Source organism: Sinocyclocheilus anshuiensis, unplaced genomic scaffold (genome assembly GCF_001515605.1).
Source record: "Sinocyclocheilus anshuiensis isolate Anshui unplaced genomic scaffold, SAMN03320099.WGS_v1.1 scaffold2284, whole genome shotgun sequence".
Taxonomy (NCBI): Eukaryota; Metazoa; Chordata; class Actinopteri; order Cypriniformes; family Cyprinidae; genus Sinocyclocheilus; species Sinocyclocheilus anshuiensis.
In genome coordinates, this window is record NW_015542461.1 from 50,788 (window position 1) to 71,759 (window position 20,972).

General features: G+C 36.3%; 1 protein-coding gene across 1 annotated transcript; it reads left to right on the plus strand.

The window, feature by feature from the left end:
• The first annotated feature begins 4,242 nt into the window (after positions 1 to 4,242).
• Positions 4,243 to 20,250, plus strand: LOC107693792 (formin). The gene is given in 18 exon segments (XM_074187036.1): positions 4,243 to 6,110; positions 6,113 to 6,547; positions 6,721 to 6,826; positions 7,879 to 7,940; positions 8,045 to 8,664; positions 10,226 to 10,367; positions 11,063 to 11,150; positions 11,711 to 11,772; positions 12,904 to 12,992; positions 13,197 to 13,326; positions 13,529 to 13,675; positions 13,779 to 13,838; positions 14,814 to 14,934; positions 17,891 to 17,983; positions 18,820 to 18,871; positions 18,971 to 19,120; positions 19,316 to 19,397; positions 20,174 to 20,250. Coding segments are annotated over 18 exon segments (4,146 nt in total). The 5' UTR covers positions 4,243 to 4,448; the 3' UTR covers positions 20,219 to 20,250.
• The last annotated feature ends 722 nt before the right edge of the window (positions 20,251 to 20,972 follow it).

The following is a 20,972-nucleotide window of genomic DNA, read 5'->3' on the forward strand; positions in this document are numbered from 1 at the left end:
ACACTTAAAATCATAATATAAAATATATTCAATCATAATAATATTATTAACATATTAATATTTAACCCAAAACAACCTCAAGTTCTGAGATAGAGTCAGTTCTAAATTTTGTCCAATCCTGGTCTTTGTGCCACAAAGTTCTCTATTTTAATAGAGTAGAATGAAGTAGAATGAAGTTTAAATAAGGACAATGTTCTTGTTTTCTCACTACTAACACTCTTTTTTTTTTACATACAGTAGGCCTATCTGGACAAAACAATCTGTCAGCAGCACTCCTCTCAGGGTGCTGTCCACTGCTTACAAAAATAACTCACAGCATGGAGCTAATGACATCGCTACTGCATGTCTACTAGAGAGCTCACCGAGATTAATGGTTTAATCACAATGGATAAAAAATCAACTCCAAAGATAAAGCAACTCTATATTTTGGAAATTAAAAGTGCCCAATGCCAACCCCATCATAATAAACAGTCATTGTTCTGGGGCTGCCAAACACCTTCCTAATAACTATAAAGAGATTATACCTGAACTGACATTGGATGTGCGACTATATTCATGGCCAAAAGTTTTGGCAGTGACATAAATTTTGTGTTTTGCAAAGGTTGCTGCTTAAGCTGTTGTGGTGTTCATTCACATTGTTTCTAGATTAATGTGTAGAGTGATCAGATGCATTTTAAATAATTGCTAAAAGCTTCATTGGCCAAAAAATGTACTTTTTACAAAAAAACTAATTTCACTGTTTTTTGATCCTGACACAAAATGAGCAGCTAACATTAATTGACTAATCATATCAGCAGCACATGTGAAAGTGTGAATGAGTACTAGTCAGGTAAAATCACTATCATGCTAATTAGATTGTAAGAGCAGACTGATTGCTATAAAAGGAGGGAAGAAGCGCTTCCAATCATTGTGTTCTTGTTAGCAATGGTTACCTCCAAAGAAACACGTGCAGCCATCATCGCTTTGCATCAAAATGGCCTCACATGCAAGGAAATTGCTACAAAGAATATTGCACTTATGTCACTGCCAAAACTTTTGGCCATGACTGTACATCCGAATACATATTTGGCCACAGCTTATAAAGCGTGTAAAGTAATAAGTGCAGCAGGCCTACTTTACAGCAACGACATATAGCCTATGGACATAAACTTTACCCGCCATACCAGCCATTGCGGGGAAACAAGGTCAAATGTAGCTTACAGTTGAATGAGGAGAGCATTTCTTCAGCTTTTTACGTCAGAAGTGGTTGCTAAGAAGTTTTGCTGGAGTAACATGTGCATGTGCACGAGATATAACGTTAACCGTTATGATTATCATATCTATTAGGGGAAAACACATATTGTGCATTACTATACGAATCAGTTATTTTCGAATATAATGGTTCAGATAAATTTCAATAGTTGTAATGTGAATTGTATACATTATTATACAATTTTTTATATTTAATGTAAATGCACCAAATGTTTTTAATACATTTAATGGAAATTTTGTGATTTACATTTATTTACATTTACATATTGAACAACTGTAATGTACAATACTGGGCTTTTCGAGTATAGTATTATATCAGTTTGAATGTAGGGTAATAACATTTTTTAAATAACAGTACATATATATCTATAATACAGGCATACATTTGCGCGACTTTCGGACTTAATTAGTGTCGTCTGTATTTGATGACGTCGCAGGGCGTTACAAATAATGACCGATTTTCTTTTTTTCTTTTTTTTTTTTCTTCAGACGTTTGCAAAATATTACATACATTTAGATTCTTAAAACCCCATCCTCTGGGGTTAAAATAAACTTTTATTTATATTTATATCATATTTATTTATTTAGACCTTTATAGGCCTATGTCTTTTTCTCTTCTGGATCTAATATGGTTCTGATGTGTTGAGCCTTCTATATGTCACTAAAAAATGTTAAGTGAGCCTGTACAGATATTCCCTGCTCAATGAACAGGGAGCAGAGAGCACTTCGAAGCACATTCTTTCATTTCTAATTATGATGGAAATCAAAACCAGTGACAATCCTTCAGGTAATGTAACATTTCAAAGAAAGAACAAACACAATTTTCTCCCCAAATCTATGACCTTTTAAAATGATGTAACTGTCGGCTGCACAGCACATTCCTGTTCTCTCCTGCATATTCAGTGAAATTTGTTCATCGATTGTTTGTACATTGTTTCCTGCTCTGCAGTGGATCTCAGCTCTCCTACACTTTTCACTGACCCTCAGCTGTTTATTTACTGGATAAAAGCTTTATTGATTCTTGGACTTGATATCATGCTGTGAGTGAATCAATTGTGTAGAGATTTTCCATGTATTTGTCTGATTTAATAAGACTTATTATCACTTGCAGAATGTCCAATTATTGGTATCTGAATTCTTATTTTTACTATATATAGAAATTGTCTTGAAATGAAAGCAAAATGTGCGATAAGATATACTGAATGAAGACGACACTGGCACTTCACCTCTAAATTGCAGTACACTTCAGTGTCCACTCTGTGGCAGTCTGTGTATTCCTGATAGCTTGCTATAAGGAAAACTCAATAAGGAAGAAGGTGGCTTTTCAAATATCTATTTTTAAATGTTCACAGATACATTTTCAAATTATGTGCACTGATCTTGTGTCAAGCAGCACTGTTGCTATACATATGTATGTCAACTAGCAGTTGTAACTGTCAATAACCTTTGTCTCATTCATCTGGCTAATGCATATTTATTATATTTTGTGATGTAGGGTCCAAATCTAAAGCCACCTGTCTGGTGGGTTATTTTGAGAATATTCAGTCATTAAAATTTGGGTATGAATAATTTAGTTTTTGTTTTTCCACAGAGGAGAGTGAGAACAGGGTGCATGCAGAGGAGAAGTGGCCATGTGAGCACATTGGTAATGTGTCCTTGTGCAACTCTATGTCCAAAAACCAACAAAGTGAAGAAGATGAGATCATCAGTACTCCACATGTCTTTCTTGACGGTGACCACACTGTGAGTGTTTGAAAATACTGTCATTATTTATTTGTGACAGACTTGCAGTTAACTATTGTATGTTAATTCATTTATTAGTGTGTGATATCAATGTCACAAAACAGTAGATGCTTTTTACCCATGAATATTGCAAGCCCTGATTTTAAAGAAAACCCACTGTAAGAATAAAAATCAGTTTAGAATGGATATTGTCCTGGCAGAAAATGACCAGTACATTTTGTAATCAAAAAATCAAGTCCTTAAGTGTTTAAGTGTAATCTGAGAGTTTTTAGAACATTTAAAAAATAATTTACTTATATATAATTTATATTTGTATTTTTTAAGTTGTAAAATTAAATTTTCTCATGCTTGATGCATTATTCAGAAAAAATTATACAATTATATTTTCAAGTGTCCAGCATAATTAAGATATTTTGTTATCTAAAGGTTTCATTTGAGGTAAATGAAATTGTGTATTTATTAATATTAGGCTTATTATTTAAAATATAGTGAATTATGTCTATTTACTTTGTTCTTACCTTGTGGATTACTGTAGTAAAGAGACTGTATCAGGACTGGTTTCTACAGCCAAAACAGATGACAAAACAAGGATGTAGGTGGGGTTAACAGGTTAATCGTACTGATTAATGTGACATTATCCAGTGTGAAGTGGACAGAAGGAGATATCCAGCCTTATAGAGGCAGGATAGACTGTCCTGACTGGACAGTTACTCTTACTGGAGTTTTGTGTGCTCTTTTGGGTGTGGTACTGAGGTGCCACTTCTTCCTCATGGGCGACTGAGTGTGTGACCAGAAATCATGTGGCAGAAAATAGGTGGGTGGAGCACTTACTGCCTATATGTGTATTTCATGTGTTGGTGTATGCGCTCTTGTTGCGAACTGTGGATTAAAATCAAGTAAACATTACAAAATCCAAAATGGAAAAGAATGAAGAGGCTAAAAAGAATGTAAAGGCAGGATAAAAGGACCAAGCTGCATGCTGGCACTATTTAGAATGTCGTTGCGGAATGGTTTTTTTGTGTTTTTTTTCCATTTCTTGAGCTCTCCTGTAATGAGAGACTGAGAACAGCATCTCTGCTTTTTAATGGACATTTTCCTGGCGTCCGTAATTCTGGAAACTTCATGTAAGGACAACATATTACACTAGAACTAAACTAAAATTATTTTATTAAAACAGAACAGTATTTCAAAACAGTAAAATATAATATATGGAACTTATTCATATTCATAATTTGTCAGCACAAGGACCGGAAATTCAGAGTTGGCTAGCCTTGGGAAGGCTAATGGAAAGAACCTAGACTTTTTGTAACGGCAAACATGAACACTTCAGTTTTAACTCCGGAGATTTGAATTTTGACTTTGCTTCCTGTTTTATTCACTTGTGGAATATGGTTGTTTGAATACAGACAGACTAAATTTGGTTTTAAAGAGGCAGTAGACTGTACCGGAAGGAAATGGAGAGTAAGCCCAGTAATTCATTTTTGGACAAATTAACAAACTTTTTTACTCACCATGAAAAGCATGAACTCCAAACACCGACTGAGGAGAATCCAAATGTGACTTCTTTTCATTCTTTGACTGAGAAAGGAGATGCTAATGATCAACAAAAATGTGTTCAAAGGCAGGATGGCATCGATGATCAAGGGGATGATTTTGATATAATTGTTCAGACTTTACAAACAAATGCTGAGAAAGACAGAAAAAGGGACCATGTCGACAGATCAGAGCATCAGAATGTCAATGAAACGGATGAAATTGATTTTTCTTCAGAAAAGGAGGAAGTGGACTTGGACCTGAATGTTGACCACCCGAGAGATAATTACAATAAAACATCAGCAGCACGCCAGACTGACCAGGATGTAACAGATGGTCAAGCTGACACAACGTCTAAATCACTTTACGAGGTCTCAGCCAGTGACAGTGCTAACAGACTGGACAAACAACTTGAGAACCCAGCACTCATTACAGTGCATAATAAAGAACCTGATTTCAGAGAAGGATCTTTATACAGGGATGAAGAGTTTGTTTCAAAAAGCAATGATAAGGATATGAGCAAAAACAGACTCAAGCAGGACATATCTGAAAATGAGACCGTTGTTATGGAATCAGGTAATGTCAGCAATGAGGAGCTTTTTGGTGTTGTGCAAAATAAGAGAAAAGAAGGCCACATAGAGGAAACCAGCATCAGCAGCAGCAAAGAAAAAATGAAAATGTTCAGAGAGAACACTGAGAAAGAACCACTGAAAGACAGAGTCTGTCAGGACGTCCTCACAGACACTACAAGTACAAATATTCCCTCTGACAGAAACAATCTGACTGAATTTTTAATAACAGAGTCTTTGAACTCATCCACAAATAACAATGACTTTTCAGTGCAAAGTCAGCAGGACGTATCTGCTGCTGAGAGCAAAATAGAGCGTGATGGAAATCATCAAAACTCTGCAGATGTTCCAGAGGTAACCAGAACTGGTGCAAATGAACAAACTCTGATTAACGACCACCAGACCTCCACAAACATGGACATTCAGACCACATTAACACATTGTGAAGTTAAAAAGGTTCTTTCTTCAAACTCACCTGCGAACACCAGAACTGTAGTCATCACCCTTACACGTGTTGAAGATCTTTCTGCAGGATTATGTGTAGATACTGAAAAGATCCAGTCGAGAGATGAGACTGTTGGTCAAGCTACATTCAATAGAAGCAGTGCAGAATCAGACAGCAAGTTTGTGGAGGTCCATCCACCTGCCACAAGCCAGAAGAACCAAATGAAACATTCTGAGACTGGAGGTGAGATTTCAGAAGGTTCTGGCCTCTGTGACACTGAAGAACACAGTTCAACTGAGCTAGATAATTCAGAACCAGAACCGGTGACCATACAGCTGGAGGAACAGGTGATAAAAGTGCATACAGAAGAAGAAATGAATAAAGAGAACGAAGAAGAAATAATACAAGAAGAGACTATGTTAGATACAGATTCATCTTCCACTGAGAAGACCACAACTGACCAAACCCCCAAAGCAGTAAAAGAAAAACCCCTCCAACTGTCGTCCCTCTTCACCGGGCTGCTCAGCCCCAAGAAAGAAGCCCTTGAGGAAAAAGACACTCCAGAGCAACCCCAAAGACCTGCCCCCAAAGCCCTGCCAAAAGAGGACTTTTTACCGATCAGTCTAACAAGAAAGAAGTCAAGGGAGACTTCCTAGAACAGCTTACCCAATTCCTCAGCAAGGGGGAAGGGAAGAGAAAGCAAGAGAGGATGACAAGCCCCCCACTGTCTCCAATCAGTCAGGAACCTGCAGAAAAGCCAGAGACAACTGTAGAGGAGCCGGCCGTTCTCCAGTCTGAGGAAACAAACAAATCTACAAATGCAGAGATGGCCTTAGGTGCATTGAAGGCTTTCTTCGCAGTTAAATCTGCCAAAAAGGACACTTCAAATCGCATGGACCTGGACACCGTAAAGAGGAAGATCAACAGGGACAAAGATGTCCTCAAAGCCTTCTTTGATAGGACCTCAAGCAAGTCTCCAGACAACAAAGAAACTACTGATTCCAAAGTATGAAGTGAACAGATGATTGCATTTGATGGTAGCATCTCAGTATCAATACATGTGAAAAGCCTTGTTTTATGTGCACCTATGAAGTGTAATCATTTTAGTTATTTTATTTTAATAGGCTCTTTATTTCAACATATTTAAATGGTACAATGCACATTAATTGTGTCTTATAGGCTGAGGTGAGTGAGGAGCACACTCCTAAGCGACTTCAGACTGTTTGGCCTCCACCAAAACCCAAAGACGAAGAGGAAAAGATTGGTCTAAAATATACTGAAGCAGGTAAGGGCTTATTGTATAATAATAAACAACAGCAGTAAGTGTAAATGTTTGCTCTGATTCCAATATTTGCCTTAGTATCTAATGACACAACACTGTCCAAACAAATTCCAATACACCTCCACCCCAAATGTGTTCCTAGGGCTGTTCTACTGATGAAATTACTCAATGTCACACTATATGTTATTTGTAAGTCTAAATGTTTTCTCAGTAATGCAGTCACTAGTCTTATGCCAAATGTGTGCATTCAATACTATATAGTTTTATAATCACCCTTATTGAGCATCAGTTCCATTGCCCATATTGCAGTGTCTTATAGATTTAAAGGGAGTGCAGTCCACAGCCACACCTAAAAAGCACACAGTCAGAATGGTGTTGTCATATATCTTGGTATGATTATACTTGAGGAAATTAGTTCTCTTACATAAAAGTCGGACAGTTTTCCCATGGTTCTCTAGACAAGGCAGTGATCATCCATTTATAACAGTCCCACCACTGCCATCTATTGGAAATTTTTACATCTGCAACATTTATTGGATATACGATTCTTAATCCCATTTATGATAGAGTAAGATATTTTTTCAGCAAGGATGCATTAAATTGATTAAAAATCAGCAAGTAATACATATAATGTTACAAAATGCTCCATAAACATAATTAAGCAGCACTGTTTTCAATATTTTGTATTTATGGCACTGGAGACTGGAGTAGTGGCTGCTGAATATTCAGCTTTGCCATCTCAGAAATGACTTACATTTTAAAATATATTAAAATAGAAAATTTTTTTTATTGTAAACAATAATTCACAATGTTGCTGTTTTACTGTATTTTTGATCAAATAAATGCAGCCTTAATGAACATAAGAGATGTCTTTACCATCCCCAAAAATCTAAAAATCTTACCATCCCCAAATTTTTGAATGGTATAGTGTATACATTCATATTATTCTATATATTTACATATATTATATGGTAGAGCTTTGATTTATCGAGTTTCTAGAACTATTCAATGGGTTTTGTAATACATTTAGTCATGTCTTTGTTTTATATTCTCAGAGCATCAGGCAGCTCTTCTGCAGCTAAAAAGGGAATGTAATGAAGAGGTGGAGAAGTTACAGGTGAGAAGCTCAAAATGTTTTTTTGTTTTTTTTATGAGTTCATGCATTCTTTGGGGAAATTTTTTTTATGTACTGTATGTTGATGTTTGGACTTTTTAATGCAGGCTGACTTCAAACTTGAGCTCTTCCAGTTACAAAAGAAGAATGAAGAGGATCTGTCCAGATTAGAGACAACCATCGCCAGCTTACAAAGAGAAAGAGACAGAAATCACAGAGATGCTGCTGTGTCCACTGAAGACAACATCAAGCCACGGTCCTTCCACTCTGTATGTATTCAGACAGAAAGAGAGACAGTCAACAAGCCTGAGGAGGCCAAAGAAACCCAGAGCAGGGGTTTTGACCCCCTGCCTAAAAATGCTGACCTCAACTCAACAAAAAACTTTACTGGTAAACTAAAGTTACAGATGGATAACAACAATACTCCACCCCCTCCTCCTCCTCCTCCTCCTCTTCCAACAGGCCCTTGTACTCCTAATGTACCTCCACTTCCTGCTCAGCCACTAGAGAGGCCAGGAAGTGTGCCTCCTCCACCACCTCCACCAATGACAGGATGTGGTGTGCCACCACCTGTCCTCCACTCTGCCCCCCCTCCTCCTCCCCCTCCTCCTGGAGTTGGTATCTTCTCCAGTAAAGCGGCAGACAATCCTACTCGCAAGCCGTCAATGGAACCGGTCTGTCCAATGAAACCGCTGTACTGGACACGGATACAGATTCAAGATAACAGGTATCCCTTATCACCTTACCTCATATTTTAATTGGCACAGGTCAATAACATAGCAGTCTGTTTTTTGTTTGTTTGTTTTTTGCCTAATTGTCTTGATATAATGAAAAAGCTTATTAAAAGAATGAATTCATTTTACGTTTTGTTCAAAAAAGTGAATAATATTTTAACAAATCTACTTGACTGCTGAGGCATGGTGCGATCAACATGCAGAAGCATAAAAAAACCCATAAAACAGGAAATTGTATGTTCAAGAAGCCCCCTCATGACTGCGTCAAGATCAAAAATCTCTGAAAATATCAGATACATTTTTAAAGTAGATTTTTAAAAGAATGTTTACACTTGTATGTCATTGACCCAAACACAAATATGTCAATTGTATTATTATATACTGAATACAGGTAAAAAGAGACACTTCTGATCATCCATCATCATTCACTCACATTGTTTTAAGATATCATGACAAAGTGCTTAGCCACTGACACAATCTGTAATCATTTAGTATTATTAATACAATATTATAGTTTTTTTTATTTGATTTAGCTTTTATTTTTATATTTTTAGTTTTCATTTTATTTTTAGAAATTTTGACATTTGCTTTTAGTTTTTTTTATATATATTTTATATAGCTTTATATAGCTAAATATTTTTATATAGCTTCAGTTTTCTTTTATTTCAGTTTTAGTTTTAGTCATTTTTATACTTAAATGTAAAGTTATTTTATTTCAGTTAGTTGCCAAAAAAACATCTAATTTTTTTAAAGTCTCAAAAGTTTTTCATCTAATATTTATATTTGACTTGACAAATTTGTAAGAGTTTTAGTTAACAATAACAACACTGGCCATGATTTTAAATAGCTCTTAGCTGCTCTAAACTAAAAAAATAAACGCTTAAAAAAAAATCATCCCACTGTACCTGTATTCCATATAAACATTTCCATTGTTCATCACTCATAACATTCCTCAACCACACAATGTATGTCCACAAGTGACGCTGACATTTTCAACTCTCCCTCGTCAGACCTCATGGGATGCTTAAGACAGACCACTGCAGACATTTGTCTGCGTGAGGGGCCAGCCACAGGCCGAGCGGCAGTCTTTCCAGGACCTCTAGTGGCGGTGTGGATTTCTGTGGGATTCAGCTCCCCGGCCACCTCTGTGCTGTTGCAATGTTATTTGACTCCTCATGAAAGCTTTCTGCTCTCTCCGTGAGCATTTTGTCAAGCCAAAGCCGAACCCAGTCAAGCTTAGCTGTGCGCCGTCGTCCTGGCTCCTTAATTATTTTTATGGGAGAGAACATTTAGCAAATCAGATTACTCACATTGAGCCCCTGTTGATTTTCCTTTTCCTGCTTGTAGGCATGCTTACCCAGCAACAGTAAATAACTCATTAACTTTGGTTTTTACAGATGCCAGTATTAGGAAATGCTTTGGTCGTGGCCTGTTCTGTGACTTTGAAGTGTGAAGATTCAATCTCAATAAGCCTTAAAGTGAGCAAAACTGCTGAAAACGTCAAATATTGGAAAAACATAAAATCTCTCGTCATCTGTTTCTGTCTTTTCTAAGGAACAATATGCTATGGAGTTCCCTGGAAGAGCCAGAGATAATAAACACCAATGAGTTTGCGGAACTGTTTGCTAAAGCCACATCGCCCACCAAAAGAAAGCCCCTATCTGAAGCTTATGAGAAGAAAACCAAAGCCAGGAAGGTACCACTCTTGCCTGAAGATGAGAAAAATTATATGACATAGAGAGGGTCCATCCCATAATTATATAGCAAATGCGAGCATGTTGGTTTGATTGAACTAATTTTAAAAAATGCACATGCACTTTAAGTCGCTTTGGATAAAAGTGTCTGCCCAAATGCATACATGTAATTCATTGCTCAAAGTGCAGATTTGAGAAGTGTCCACTAGGTGGAGCAGTTTTCAACACTTCCGAATTATATATATTACTGGAACACTAGCAGAAATGATGCATTCACGCATTCACCTCTGATAATTACGTTTCTATAAACAGAAACATAATTTATCAGGTGCTGTCACTTGATAGAATCTGCAGTTTTTTATATAAATGCTTATGTGTAATATCAGGATCCCACAAATGCCTTTGAAATTGATATAATTATATAGGAAATGGGAATAATTTGAAATAAATGAACCTGTTTATGAAATGTGATCATGCCATTGTTACCTTTGGCAGGCGGATTTATAATTGAAGTTTGGAATTTCCCAAAGGTTCTTTTGTTATTCATTCATTCCACTTTTGCATAATACAAGCATGAGTCTTTGCGACCTTGTATTCATATGGTAGAGTAAGCAGAATGCACTTAACTTATGATCTAAGTCATTTAGAAGTAAATGCTATTCTGTGGTGGGGTTTGTCTTGTGAATGTGGATTTTAGGTCATTAAATTACTGGATGGCAAGCGCTCTCAGGCCGTGGGCATCTTAATCTCAAGTCTCCATCTGGAGATGAAGGACATCCAGCAAGGTAAATCACACTGTATATATGCTGAGAAATACTCGACCACCAGCTCAGCAAAGTGTCATTTTATTCTATCCAGACTCATTTTTCCTCCACTAATAATAAACAGACATGTTAAAATAATACATATTTGTGTGGCCTGGATGGCGAAAGGCAAGCTAAGACATGATGTTGAAATGAGTCTGTATATAGAGACATATCTTGCAACAATGTGATTGGCTCCAGCTCTTATTAGGAATAAATTGGCTGTATGTTTGTTAAATAAACTTGTCTTGTGGTTTACCTCTAGAAATACTCTTTGGGTTCTCCACATTATGGTGTGTACATCAGTCCTATACTTTTCCCATTGAAAATCTTGAAGTCATCACAGTTTGGCTTAACAGAGTCAGACAGGCAGATGTTTATGATGACATTAGTAAATTGAACAGTGAATTCCTTCAGGGAAAAAAAAGCTCTTAAATACATATTTAGCCACTTTTACATTCACTTATCACATCCATGACACACACATGTCCAATAACTAATCAGTCTTCTTGTCTAGAGATTAATACTTCTTCCTTACACAGCTGTTTTGACTCTGGACAATTCTGTGGTTGACTTGGATGCTATTGAAGCCCTGTATGAAAATGTAAGTATCCTGCCACACTGGAAATGTACTTATGTACAGGCCCACACTGAATCCCAGCCTCCAAAACAGTAGTTTTGCACAAAATTTGAACATCCATCATTCACAAAGTCCTACATATCCTGCACCCCTTGCATGTTTTCTCTTTTGTGTTGTTGAAAATAGCAAAAATGGAGGTTACAGTGAAAGTGATTAAGGCCAATGTTTGGAAGATTTAAAAGCAGAAATGTGGAGATTATTATTTTATATGAAGCACATTAATTATTCTAATGTATTTTTACTGTGATATTAGGGTTTATGATGTATTTTCATCAGTTGTATAGAATTTTAAACAGAAAGGTCACTATACATTTTTTCCATCTTAAAATCATGGTAACACACCTTTTGTTTACATCTTGTGGCTATAATGTTGAAAGAGTGAATATTTGAATGTTTATGGATTGACCCCATTCACTTCCATTGGTAATGTCGCACTGTAACCCAGATTTCTGCTGGGTTAAAAAAAAGGAGCTAAAAGGCTGAGATTAAATTGAGCTTAATTTGTAGGATATTCCTTTAAATATTTCCGATAATTTAAATTTTTACTGTATTTAATCGTTTTACTGTATTTAAATTAGTGCTGTCAAACGATTAATCGTGATTAATCGCATCCGAAATAAAAGTTTTTGTTTACATAATATATGTGTGTGTGTACTGTGTATATTTATTATGTATATATATATATACACACATAGAGTATATATATATTTTTAAATATTTACATGTATATACATTTATATTCTTATATTTTATATTATACATAAATATATTTAATATATAAACACAACATATTTTTCTTAAATATATACATGCATGTGTTTGTATTTATATATACATAATAAATATACACAGTACACACACACATATATTATGTAAACAAAAACTTTTATTTTGGATGCGATTAATCGTTTGACAGCACTCATTTAAATCCATTCAACTCACATTTCTCAACAAAATCACTCCAGACAATTCACATAAATACTAGTTCCAGTTCCAACATAACTAAGTAATTGATAGTTCCTGTGTGGTTTCATAAGTTTATGTGTGTATCATTGGTCAGTTGTCTTATGAATGCGTCTGTTCTGTTTCTCCCAGAGAGCTCAGCCCGAGGAGTTAGAGAAGATTAAGAAACACTATGAAACCTCAGACGAGGAGCAGGTCAAACTACTGGACAAGCCTGAACAGTGAGATATTCCAGAAACACACCAGATAACTCACTTTTTCCTGCAACTAGCGACTAGTGATACGTCAATTGTCACTTACAAGGGCACTTTTTTGCAATGTATACTTCTCTAAGGTTCCTTCATTTGAGGACAGACGAAGACAGAGTAGTGTTTTCAACACTACGCACTTTAGGTTGACAGATGTTCATTGCTTTTCCTTGACAGGTTCCTGTTTGAACTCTCCCAGATCCCTGAGTTCTCCAGTCGAGTTCACTGTTTAATTTTTCAGTCAAAGTTTACTGACGCCGTTGCCTCCATACAGCGCAAGACCGAGATTATTCTTCACGTCTGCAAGGTACAAAGGCACTTTTCAAAGAGGTCAGACCTCAGATACTATCAAACATTTGATAAAGTATCAATGCTGGCATTCTTAACAGTCAAAAACAGCCCTTCAGACAGCTTCCGTTTATTCAAGTGAGGTCTAAGTGCTTGCTTTGTCTCCAACATCTCCATTATGAAGAGTGATAAATTCACAAATAAATGGTGATGTGTTTTAGTATCTGTTGGAGAAGGACAGTGTGAAGGAGGTGATAGGACTGGTGCTTGCTCTGGGAAACTACATGAATGGAGGCAGCAGAGCTCGAGGACAGGCTGACGGCTTCGGGCTTGAGATTCTTCCTAAGCTTAAAGACGTCAAGAGCAGGGTAACCTTTTTCTCCATTTCACTGAGGTGTTTGATAGAGCCTTGTTTTTTCTGTTTGTACAAGGTGATGTACGCTTTTGACATAATTTTTTATAAATCTGCAGGAAAATCACATTAGTCTGTTGGACTACATTGTTTCCTACTATCTGCGTCACCTTGATAAGGTAAACCATGAACGTGTAATTCTTCACATGCAATGATATATTTTGCACAGTACAGATCTGCACACTTCTTCTGGTCACATTATTTTCAGGGTCAATGACTCATGTTTCTGTTAATTAATTTCTGTTAATTTATTCAGTGATACATAAAAAATGCAATTTATACAATGACTTGAATATACTAAAATGCAGTGTTTTTCATTTCTAAATTAAAAATAATTTAGATTCAAACAAATGTCAGGGTGCTCTCATAATGATATCAAAATGAAGAAACATTTTTTATTTTATTTTATTAAATTTAATTTAATTTTTTTCTTAAAAATGGTATTAAAGGTTTTTAAAACCTACATGAATAAAAAATAAACTACGCTACTGTTCAAAACTTTGGAATAAATATGAAAATATACAAATTTTTGGTGGAGGGGGGACTTTTTATACAACAAATGACACATTAAATTGATCAATTTATAATGTTAAAAAAGATTTCTATTTAAAATAAATGCTGTTCTTTTGAACTTTCTATTCATCAAAGAATCCTGGAAAAAATATATATAATTCCACAATATTCCACAAAAAAATATTAAGCAGCACAACTTTTCAACTTTGATAATAATAAGAAACGTTTCTTGATCTCAATCAAGTCAGCATATTAGAATGATTTCTGAAGGATCATGTGACACTGAAGACTGGAGTAATGATGCTGAAAAATCAGCTTTACCATCACAAGAACAAATGACATTTTAAAGTATATGAAAATAAAAACAGTTATTTGAAGTTATAATAATGTTTCACAATATTACCCTTTTTGTTGCATTTTTGATCAAATAAATCCAGCCTTGGTGAGCATAAAAGACTTCTTTTAGAAATGTTTTTTGAATGCTAGGGTAAAAACTTGACACATGTTTTAATATAGATTTGTAAGTCTTTTCTTTATCATGGACACCTAAATATGTCACTGACCCTTAAATCTCTCTTCAGAACGCTGGGACAGAAAAGAGCATCTTTCCTTTGCCCGAACCTCAAGATGTTTTCCTATCCTCTCAAGTGAAGTTTGATGACCTCTCAAAGGATCTCAGGAAGCTGAACAGAGACCTGACAGGTAAGAATTAGCAAAAACACTTTTAGCATGCCACTGACTTACTCTAGCATCAAAAGAAGCAAGATTACATGGGTTTGAGTGGATGGATGGCTACAATCCTGCAACGTGGCTCCAGCTGAATCCTGAGGACTTTACAGCATCTGTTAGCAACAACTCATTATTAAACCACATTAGATCAGGTGGAATATACAGACATGTTTGCGTATGTACATGTCTGTGGAGACGAAGTGGAGTCTGTGTGGTTTTGCCCTGGTGCCTTTTAGATATGACTTTAATCCTGCCCATCAGATGCTTCTGGCATTGTGTGATTCTTTAGCTCCGTCGGAGGGGCCAAAGGCTACAGTGCTTTGGCGCTTATGTAATCTGAGAGAAGAGCAGCTTATCGCTGGCGGGATGGGCTTAATCTGCACAGAGATGCACTGCCGTTCTCGTGCTACACTGTATCAGTCCGAGTTCAGTGTGGCCCTGCAGATGTGTGTCAGAGATTCTTTTCTTTACCTCTTAACAAGCCTTTCTTATCGGGCGACGGAGAGACTGCCAAATCTGGCCCATCGCGCTCTCCCTTTTTTTTCCCTGCTGTTTGAACTCCCCTCATGACTGCGAGAGAATCATGTCTTTGTTTTTTTGTTTTTGTGCTGTGTTTGTTCGATTTTTGGTGTCTTGTGTGCATTACTTACGGCCCCACTGAGGTTTTGGCTGCTCAAGGTGACCGCATTTGTCTGCGATGCTATGTTGCGGAGCAAGAAAGTGCTGCACTAATCAAATTAGTCACTGTGTGCCTACACAAAAAGGGAATGTCCCTGTGATTTTATTTTCCAGAGACAATTATGACAACATTGTGAAGCACATCTAATGCTCTCAGTCTCCACAGCTGATTCATCTGGTTTGCGTTTGAGACATCTTTTTGATCTCTTTGTGATTGTGGTTTGGCTCGCTGCGGTGCACAGTTGAGAAAACGTGAATGTAGCTGTGAGCCGCCTTGGCGGAAACTACAGTACATGTATGAGAACCTAATCAAGCTAGACTGTAATGAATCGATATTTCTTGTAGAAATGCTGTGGGGAAGACACTCGACTTCTTCGTCATTGCCAGCCGTGTTCACAGTTTACACAAATGCTTAATGAAAACAGTAGTGTGTGTAGCCTTATCTGGAGTGAGATGCAGATGGAGCATGTCCAACAGTCCTGGCTTCCCATCAGGCTGTATTATGACTGGGGCAGGAGACTGGCTCCTCTGATCCTCTGATTGGACGGTGAACAAAGGTCCACGGGTGGCACAATGACTATCTGAGGATGCGATCAGAGGTGCATCAAAACAGATCTTACCCAGAGAAAAAGACATTTGATAACCTCTGACTCTGTCACAGGTGGAGCTTTAGCTCTATTGTGTTTTCTTGTTCATTGGTTAGAGGCAGTAGGTTAGTAACAAGTGCAAACAAAAAGGGTTTAAAGGGATAGTTTACTCAAAAAAATTAAAATTCATGACATTTCAAACCTGTATGACATTCTTTCTTCCGTGGAGCACAAAAGAAGATATTTTGAAGTCTTGAGTGTTTTGTTTTGTTCATTCAGTGAAAGTCACTGGGGTCCAGTCTTGTTTTGGACCTCGCTGACTTTAATTGTAGATGCGAAATAAGTTTTAACATCAAAGTAAGAAAGTCATACAAGTTTGGAATGATGTGAGGGTGAACAAATGATGACTGTATTATCATTTGTTTATAGCACAAGAAAAATAAGGCAATTACTCTACTTAGCTCGTCACAATTAGGCTGATATGTCAAGATATATACAGTACAATATCAACATACCTACAGTAGAATGCTGTCGCTCAACTTGTTTTTAGACTTTGGATATTCCCTCATGTTACACATTTTCACATTAACCGCTCATAATCAAAATCAATTTACTGTAATCATTGTTTCATCGGCATAATTCACTGCAGTGATGTTGTAATTAGGCACTAACAGACTTTGCTTTATCAGCAGAAAGCACTTTCATTCCATCTGCAAGTAATCAGCGATGTGCTAATAGCTTTGACCACAGTAGCTGTGATTTTAAATGGCTTGATAAAGCCAACTTAAGCTGAGGTTGTGAATGATGGTTGATTCCTGGTTAAAGAAAAAAGAAAAAATGCAATTGTCACCCACCTAGAATATGGCAATAGTGACAAACATGGTTTTAGTAAAAATTGTATTGGTTTCACCAATAATATATTTTGAAATACAAGGCTACATTTATTTGATCAAAAATCTAGTAAAAACATATTAATAACAATATATTCATTTTGAAATATTACAATTTAAAGTAACTTTTCTATTATATAGTAATATATTTAAACAATTAATATACTGTATTCATGTGATGGCAAATCTGAATTTTCAGCATCTATTACTCCAGTCTTCAATGTCACATGGTCCTTCAGAAATCTTTACTGTGAGTTTTGATCAATTTAATGCGTCCTTGCTGAGTAAATGTATTGATTTCTTTCAAAAGAAACCATTAATGCCTAAATAACTAATTTTTATTATTTGTAAAATAAAATATTGGTTACATTTTAGCATACAAGCAGTTTAGTGTTGTGATTAGAAAGAATTTCACTGTATTTGCAGTTTGCTTTTACTTGGCATTTGAAGTGTCCTATACCAGATGTCTAAAACATTGCCAGGTAACTGCCATTAATGTAATATAAATGTACACTTTATTTTAAATCGCCTTAGTGAGAAGGCATCTGCAAAGAACATAATAGTTTAGAAATTCTTCTAGCTTCATTGTGGCATTTATACTTCAAAATCAGGGTTATTGGAATAAAAAGTAAGCGCTCATGGTGGTCTAACAGAAAAAAATCGGACTGTTTATTTTTGGCTAAAAAACGTTGTTTTACAATGAATGACTTCTTCAGATTGGACCTGGTCAGGGACTTTACTCTAACCCAATGTTATTGTTTTTGTCTCGTACAGTTTGTGAAAAGGATGTCCTAACTGTGTGTACCAACTCATCTCATGAGCACGTACATCCCTTCAAGGAGAAAATTGACTTTTTCATTGGCAACGGTGAGCTATGCTAAGATGCATGCGATTAGCCCACATTACCTTTTAGAAGAGGATCTGTATTCAAAGTTTTTAAGCCTTCTATTTATGTGCTGTCACATCAGCCAATCCCTCTCGTCTACCTTGTTCAGATATGAAGTCTCGTTGGTCTCTGAGACGACCTGCCTCTCTAGATGATTGATGGAGAGGAGAACAAAAGTTTGCTTAGATTGTATACAGGATTATTTTGCAGATCATAGAGGCAAGACATAAACTTGTCGTCATTTACTACAGTTCAGCTAGACGAGACAACGCTAGCTGTTAGTGAACTAGACAAATATTTATTCTGTTTGTAGTTTATGTATGTATTTATATACATGTTTATGTTATGTACATAGCAGCAAAGCTTTTCCTTTCCTCACATTCTTCCTACTACAATTATTTGATTGTCTCCGCTACACAGATAAGACGGCACACATCCTGCAGTCATGAAGAATATCTGCCATGTGCTCTTTTGGGGGACCTGATAAGTGTCTGTAACTCCGTACCTGTACGAGATAGCTGGTCAGGTTCAGAAAACAGACGCAGAGATAGGAATCAGGGAGACTTTGGCAATGAAGGAGACTTCTTAGTAAAGGAGTTTCAACATTGTCTTTGAGGCCCTTGTAGAAAGGCTATGAATGATATGACAATAATGCTGTTAGTATTATAACTGACAGAGTGGTGCATTATCGCTGTTAAAGAGGACAGATGAAGATCCTGAAGTAATAGAAGAGATATTGGCACTTAATATTGACTGTGGTGCTGATTATGATATAATCAAAATGCATAATTGTTTATATAAATTTTTCATTTTACAGCACAAAAAGAGCTAATTACTGTGGAACATCAAGTGATATCGGCACATAAAAGGTAGCACATCACTCTTGTTCAAAATATTACAAAAAGTGCAAACTTTGTAAACATTTTTGGCATTATCTCCAGCTTTGCCTCATGACTTTCCTTTCTCAGCTTCTGTGACCTAGTGGAGTACTTTGGACTGAAGCCACGTTCTGGAGAGCCAGAGATTTTGCCTGGCCATGTTTTCACACTTTGGTTTGAATTCTGCAGTGATTTCAAGATCAGGTGGAAGAGAGAGAACAAGGTCATATCCAAACAGAGGTGAGAAGTTTACAGCATCTTGAGCATCTAGCATCATATATAACTGCTCTAACCAAACCACACAGTGTGATAACCTGGGTAATGATGACTTCTTCACTGGCGGTTGTTGTTTTTAGTGATTTTCAGCATTAAAACTGGCTGGAATTGAAACTTTGTGGTTAAGTAAAATACAATCTCTGCTCTTTTTGATTTCAGAATCAAAGAGGCCCAACAGTCAGTGCGCAACATGACAGCAGAGAAAAAGATTGAGACCAAAAGGGCACATGCGAATGGACTGGTAAGAGTCTGCTGAGGTGTGGGTGTCAGATAGATAAGCGGTTCAAACATTAGTAACTATTGTACTTTCATGAATCAGGTTTTTAATCCAGACACTTCTTAAAGGAATAGTTCACCCAAAAATGAAATTTTGCTGAACATTTACTCACCCTCAGGCCATCCAAGATGTAGATGAGTTTCTTCATCAGAACAGATTTGGAGAAATTTAGCATTACATCACTTGCTCAACAATGGATCCTCTGCAGTGAATGGGTGCCGTCAGAATGAGAGTCCAAACAGCTGATAAAAGCATCACAATAATCCACAAGACTCCAGTCCATCAGTAAATGTCCTGTGAAGTGAAAAGCTGCGTGTTTGTAAGAAACGAATCCATCATTTAAGTATTTTAACTTAAAACTTTCGCCATAATCCATAAAGTTAAACGTTTCAAATTAAAAGGGCTTAACAATTTATTTGTTTTATACAAAAACAGCTTTTCATGTCACAAGACATTTATTGATGGACTAGAGTCATGTGGATTTTTGTGATGTTTTTATCAGCTGTTTAGACTCTCATTCTGTCGGCACCCATTCACTGCAGAGGATCCATCGGTGAGCAAGATGTAATGATATAGTTCTCCAAATCTGTAGAAACAAACTAATGTACAACTCAAATGGCCTGAGGATGAGTAAAGTTTTAGCAAATTTGTTATTTTGGGGTGAACTATTCCTTTATACTACATAATGCATGCACAGCTAAATGGGACTTCATAATGATGCATATTTCTGCATATTTCAGAAAGAGAGACTGCGTCTGAAAGAAGCAAGTCTGACCAGCAGCTAACCCCATCTGCCATTACCAAAGAGGACCAGATACGTTTATGTTTAAGACCCAGGCACTTGCAATTTTTGGCAGGGTCAGAATAAGGTGCACCTGCTTGTGTGACACTTTTCCTCAAGACTGCAAAGTTAGAAGATGACAACCTGTCTGTCAGTGTAGTGGATCCCATTCCTGTGTATAACCCAACAACCAATGGCTCACCAAAAATTCCTTTGACCATGTTTCAGATATGAATGAATGCTGCTCAAAATGAGAAATATTTAAGAAATGTTTATATACAAGTTAGCTCGATCTGTTCTGGGATTTTCACCAGTCTAAACAATTAAGGGTTGAAAAAGCAGTCTTAACATTCGACTTGGAAAAGGCAGTAACTTTATTTTGTATATTGAGTAACAAAGCTTAGTAACTTTTTATGCTCATATTAAATCATTACAGAATATTAAAAAAACAAAGATAGTGTACATGTGAAATATTAATATTAAACTACCCTATCAGTTTTATTTGGATGAACATCACACATTTTTATTGATGACAGTTATGTTGCTTCATCACATCTTATTGCCATTTAATCACAGTAATATTGTTCCTTTTATAATAAACTCAACACTGTAAAAAGTATTAATTAATATAAAAACATTTAACTTGTTTTCTGTAATGTTTGTTCACCTAGATTTTCTTCATCAAGTGATTAAAAAGGCAGACACTTGGCACCACATTCTTTTTACATTGCAGTATGGTATAAAGACCAGGGAAAAAA